The sequence below is a fragment of the Schistocerca serialis genome, chromosome 4 (genome assembly GCF_023864345.2).
Source record: "Schistocerca serialis cubense isolate TAMUIC-IGC-003099 chromosome 4, iqSchSeri2.2, whole genome shotgun sequence".
NCBI lineage: Eukaryota > Metazoa > Arthropoda > Insecta > Orthoptera > Acrididae > Schistocerca > Schistocerca serialis.
This window is the reverse complement of record NC_064641.1, coordinates 478,529,908-478,535,907: the sequence shown is the minus strand read 5'-3', so window position 1 is coordinate 478,535,907 and position 6,000 is coordinate 478,529,908. Positions and strand designations below refer to the sequence as shown.

Sequence of the window (6,000 nt, the reverse complement as noted above, 5' to 3'; positions counted from 1 at the left end):
ATTTTGAGGACGATGAGGAGGTGATTCACACAGTGACGCACATGCTCCACCATCAGGACAAGGATTGATACCGACAGGGCATACACGACCTTGTTTCGTGCTGGAGGAAGACCATAGAACGGGACGGAGATTACGTGGGAAAGTAGGGTGTGTAGATAAAACACCATTCTTTCGTGTGTGTAATTCTCACTATGTTCAATAAGGAATTCTTGAAGGAAAAAAATACGGTGCATCACTTTCTGGGCAACCCTCGCATTGTATAGTTAAAACTTGCTTTTCTGTTTACCAAAGTAAATGCAGTAGTTTACACATTACGGAATTCTGAAATCACTTACCTGTCCTTGGAACTGGCAAAAACTTCATTTTCATCTACCCTTAAAACAACTAACTTTTTACAAATTATTGTTATTATTTATTATTTATCTGAAACATACAAAACTTCTTTCCGATTTTTTTATTCTCAGAATGATGTGCTAAACGAACTAAACATATTCCAATCATTAAATCTTACATTGCACTACATAACATGTGGCCTTGAAACTGAGATTAATAAAGCTATGGTCGGAATGGTACACTGATTTTGTTTATTGAGAAATTGCTGAGAGGTTATGAATACCTTACCTCGTTCTGGAGGTGAGTCTAGTTTAGAGTAACATAATACTGGAATAATGGGAACATTTTATAGGGGAGGGTAAATAAAGAAGACAGTAGTTTCTCATGATATATCATTTTATTTTTCTCATTTTTGTGCATATAGCACCGAGATGCCGCTTAAATAAATATTTGGCTTTTTATGAAGTGCGTCTTCTAGAAGTAGTGCGTCTTGACGACAGCGGGAGCTGCAGCGTAGGCTACGGGGGCGTGGTAGGCGGGGGCGGCGTAGGCTACAGCGGGGGCGGCGTAGGCCACAGCGGGGGCGGCGACGGCGGCCTTGACGACAGCGGGGGCGGCGTAGGCCACGGGGGCGGCGGCCACCGCGGGGGCGGTGTAGGCGACAGCAGGCGCGCCCAGGAATCCGGGGGCGGCGGCGGCGACGGCCAGCACGGCGGCGAGGACGATCTGCAGTGTCGAAGAGGACGTGTTTACAGAAGAAGGTCTTCACTTCCAGTCGGCTATTGGTTCTTATAGTAATATAGAAGGAACAGCGCTTACTGCAAAATAAAAGCTGTTTTTTGAAAGTAAAAGCGGTGACGGGCTGTGTGAACACAATGTTTGCTTATAGTCTTCTGATTTCTACCTATCTGGATCCGAAGTGCAAAGAAAGAGCGCACAAAGTAAGAAACAAAGTACTTCTTGCCTTCTTCTTGGCAAACGTCCTCTCACTTGCTCAGTACTATGCGAAATCTGAAGGCCTCCCACTGTATTTTGCTGATACATTTTATTTGTTACTACTGCATAAGGAGAAATCATGGTTAATGAAGAGAATACTCTTCCTATGACACCTAACCATTTTGTCTAGAACGAAAACAAGCCTTTTCTTTACGAATATTAATGTTCTTCAAATTTAAGTTAAAATGTTGCTTTGAAAACATAATAATTCATACCCTTTATTTCGCTTATTGGGTCTTTAATTAACTGACATCCTATAAATCGCTAGTGTCAATCAGTTAAATTTAGTTCCACTCCCACGCTGAGTGCGTCATTACTATTTTGGTTTCCAAATGAAACTGTCGCACCATAACAATACACAGTAACCTCAATAATTGTTCAAATAATTATACGACCCATCAACGTATGCTGCTGACTGAGAGTGACGATACTAATCCAGCTATTAATTGTGTGTAATTACGCGTACCCTCCGCGGATGAATCGATTAGTCAATCACCGTTGCGCTACCATTCGACGCCATACTTCCACATCCATTTTTGGTCAACACCTGTAAAGTGTTCACATATCTTTAGGACGACTAAAGACAATACAACTGCTCCATGTGAACCTGTACTGTTGCCCTCGCCTCACATTAAGGCGCATAAATAGCGTCGTTCTATCTCTGAATTTTTCAGAGAGTCAGTAGTGTGTGAGGGGTATGCTCCACTACATCATACCACTGTCAATAACAGCGATAACAGTACCAGTTTCACTCTGTGTAATTAGCGCTTGTAGCATGTTTCATGTAAATATTACTGCAGGGCAATCTGTAGTTAAAATTATTGTGTAGCATCTCTCTCTTTCTTTCTCTCTCGCTATTTTTTTTTCCAACTGCTATCGACTGAAGTCCTTGCGGCGTAGAGCTGGATGCTGGTGTCTCATTGGAAAAATTGTTTGGCCAACCACCACGTCGTCACCTTAATATTGCGCCAATCTGACACTAGTATCAGGCTGGACGACCATGAAGATTTCAGTCGAATTCTTCGGGTTTCAGATCCAAATTATTCCCCCATCCGTTCCTTGAAATAAAAGTATTTTATCCGGCAAAGTTTTCTTCCTTAGAAGTACACGTATCTACTAACACAAATGTTGAGTTCTGTTTAGCCTTGTAAGAGACAGACGCTGTTGTCGAGATGGTGTCGATGCTTGTTGAATGTCGAATGTTCCCAAGTTTCAACAGAATGTTCTATGAAAACTAAGGAAACATTCTCAACACTGGTTTTCTCGCCCAAAGAAGATGTGCACTCAGAATTTATATTGAAGGTGTCAAGGAATCCTTACAGGCGTCTGGCAGCCTGATTCGTAAAAGCTCATTCAGCGAAACGCAAGCTTAAACAATCTGCTCTCCTCTTCACAGTACACAAATGTGACCAAGTTCTTAGGATATCCTTTCATTCGAAAGTTCTAATTCCCGAAGTTATGCTAGAGAATTAGTAAAGGAACAGGCAGGTACTGGCAGAACTGAATCAATATAGGTTTTTCCTGTCTCGTACCTGATTAGCTTAGTCGGTATGAATGTGGCTCTTAACAGGAAAAAGTTTGATTTTAATCTGTCAGGAGGATTCAAAACAGGAAACACTTGAGCTGACCAGCGAAATATCCATTATGGAATCAACTTTAATGTAACCTTACTGACATGATGTATGGATCAGAGTCTTTACTAAGGTATGTGTGCTCATTTATATCTGACACTCTTATCTGTAGGTGAAGAGCATTCATTCGAAATAGCAATTGTAAAAAATGAAGTATTGTTTGGCTATAAAGTGAAATAAAAGCGTTTAATGACTTCAATGAGTAGCCCAAGGTTTTTTGAGCTGACAGTGACGTAATAGAGTCGCATATGGTTAGTACAGCGCTTCCTCTGCCGTTTAAATGAAATTTTACAAAGAGGGGACAACACTTCTTGTTTAAGTAGCCTTCAGTAATCCTTCAATGTTGTGAGTATATGCAATTTCAGCCGTTACATCGAGGAATAACTCTTGCAAGTACGTGAAGTCGAACCGTTTAGCTCCACTTTGCAGTCTGACAAGATGAAAGCTCGGCGTAAATTTAGGAGAAAACTTTTACCTCAGATAGTTAGTTCTACTGAACACGTGAATAAATTGCACTTTTTCGAGGATTCAAAAATGAGACATTGGACTTCTTTCATCACCTCAAACATACTAACATACTATCCTTGTTTAGTTTAAAAAAAATGAAAATATCTCGACCATTTACTGACGGAAAAATATACTGCTATCCTTTAATGTAACAAATTATCTCTGGCAGCAAAACCAAAGGCGAACTGCTGTTCACTGAGAACGGTAAGGTACTTTCATCAACATGAAAATAGTTGAAACTTCCAGGCAGATTAAAACTGTGTGCCGGACCGAGACTCGAACTCGGGACCTTTGCCTTTCGCGGGCAAATGCTCTACCAACTGAGCTACCCAAGCACGACTCGCGTCCCGTCCTCACAGCTTTACTTCTGCCAGTATCTCGTCTCCTACCTTCCAAACTTTACAGAAGCTCTCCTGCGAACCCGAGTTCGAGTGTTGGTCCCGCACACAGTTTTAAGCTGCCAGGAAGTTTCATATCAGCGCACACTCCGCTGCAGAGTGAAAATCTGACTGTGGAAATAGTTCTTCATCAGCTCTACAGTCAGAGTCGAAAATATGGTAAGGTCCCCTTAACATTTTTGTGTACCTGCATTTGTTAATCGCATAGGAATGAGATAGGTGTTCACTCACCAGCTTGTACATGTTTGGGGTGTGGAGTGGTCGGCGGCTGCTGGCTACTGTGCTCTGACCAGCCTGCGAGCGCCTTTTATACTTGCCAGCGCCTCCCACAGCGGCCCCGCCTCATTGCCAACAGCTGACCGCAGCGCGTGATGCATTACCTGTTACACCCATCAGGGGAGGGAGGAAGGGAGGTGACCCAGCACGGCCGAATTCGGACAGCTCTGCCATCTCGCTGTTGCGTACAGGCGTACGGTTTCGGCAGTTCGCTCCTTCGAGACTGTCCCCCTGTAACTTGGCCTCTTCAGCTACCACTAGTAGCATTTATTAGACACCCCAGAACTGATCTCTCTTTATTAAACATATTTACGTACCCATCATCTCCATCGGTGTAGCCTACAGTCGAATAAAAGGTTACTAGCACATTATGTGAGTAGATAAATTTGGGATATAATTTTCTGGTACGAATTGGGGAAATTCATTTCCTCTGATTACTTATAATTCAGTTGTATTCATTCATGTGGCATTAATTTACCTCTTTTTTACTTTAACTTTAATGACCTTCTTAGATGTGGATCGTGATAATATCACCTTTGAACCCAACGCTCAATCATTTAGTAGACGACATTTCTTAAGTGGTGACGATAGCAAGCATTTAATATTCAAGGAAACAATACCAGCAGTCACTGTGAAATGGACGGCAGAGGGCACGTCACATTATATCACTATTAACCGTAGAACACTAAAGTGGGGTAAATTTTACATTGTTACCAAACCATCGTAAAGTTTACTAATCCATATTCTATTCAAACTGAGTTACAATTTACAGTTTATGCACTTGTTAATTATTCAGTCTCCAACGGTATGTCACATATAAAGCAATACAAAATGTTCTGTTTTACACCCTATGCTGAAAATACTAGAGTGGGGATAACAGTGAATTGTTACCAACTGTTACCGTGAATTTTATGAGGTTTTGTTAATCTAGGGACAAGGTTTCTTCCAGTTCCATCTGCGTATGGAGCGCAAGAAGAGTATTCAAATGCCCCTGATCACGCAGGAAATAGGTTCAAGCTTGTCTGCCATTCCCCCCTTTTCGTATATATTTGTATATCAATATCAGAAACGTAAAAGTAATTTTTCAATTTTGGGAGTTGGTACTGATGCGCTCCTGTACGCTCACGAATGAGCGAAATCTAACGTAAGAAACAGTATATTCATTTAGCGCCAAAGGGGTTTGTTGTGGATTGGCAAGAGAGCCAACCCGGTTTTGAGAGGAAGCCGAAAGGCACGCGTTTTAGCTCACGCAGGCTGGCGTGAGGTCTGGAACAGGACAAGGAAATTAGACTAGCAAAAAATGACGTAGCTGTGGAATACTTAACTTTAATCCATAAATGGTGAACATCGCTCTTGACGGTACATGTTTTACAGCATCAATAGTAACTGGTAATGGCGCCTTGCTAGGTCGTAGCAAATGACGTAGCTGAAGGCTATGCTAACTATCGTCTCGGTAAATGAGAGCGTATTTTGTAAGTGAACCATCGCTAGCAAAGTCGGCTGTACAACTGGGGCGAGTGCTAGGAAGTCGGTCTAGACCTGCCGTGTGGCGGCGCTCGGTCTGCAATCACTGATAGTGGCGACACGCGGGTCCGACGTATACTAACGGACCGCGGCCGATTTCAAGGCTACCACCTAGCAAGTGTGGTGTCTGGCGGTGACACCACAGGGTTTTCGTTTCTGTGTGCCAGGAATCAATATGCATGGTGACTCAGCAGCCCCTACCGATGTTATTTTATGCAAACCGCAATCTTATGTCTGTCCTTGAAAAACCACTCCGTGATATTCATATTCTCTCGTTCGCTACGCCAAACTATTAATCCTACAGAAAAAATGAAAGGAATATTTTGTATGAAATT

At 42.3% G+C, this 6,000-nt stretch overlaps 1 protein-coding gene and 1 non-coding gene across 3 annotated transcripts in view; both read right to left on the bottom strand.

The window, feature by feature from the left end:
- Positions 1-711: 711 nt before the first annotated feature.
- LOC126475162 (cuticle protein 16.5-like) overlaps positions 712-6,000 on the bottom strand; it is a 46,279-nt gene continuing 40,990 nt past the window's right edge. The window contains exons 1-2 of one of the 2 annotated variants that reach the window (XM_050102787.1): positions 4,097-4,134; positions 712-1,059 (exon numbers count right to left, since the gene is read on the bottom strand). In XM_050102787.1, coding sequence (XP_049958744.1) covers positions 808-1,059; positions 4,097-4,108 — 264 coding nt within the window. In that variant the 5' untranslated portion in view covers positions 4,109-4,134 and the 3' untranslated portion in view covers positions 712-807. Of the gene's footprint in view, positions 1,060-4,096; positions 4,135-6,000 lie in introns of those variants that run through there. The other variant, XM_050102786.1, reaches the window with a different exon arrangement.
- On the bottom strand, positions 3,729-3,803 carry Trnas-cga (transfer RNA serine (anticodon CGA)). Its single transcript has one exon. It is a non-coding gene; the product is annotated as a tRNA-Ser (tRNA).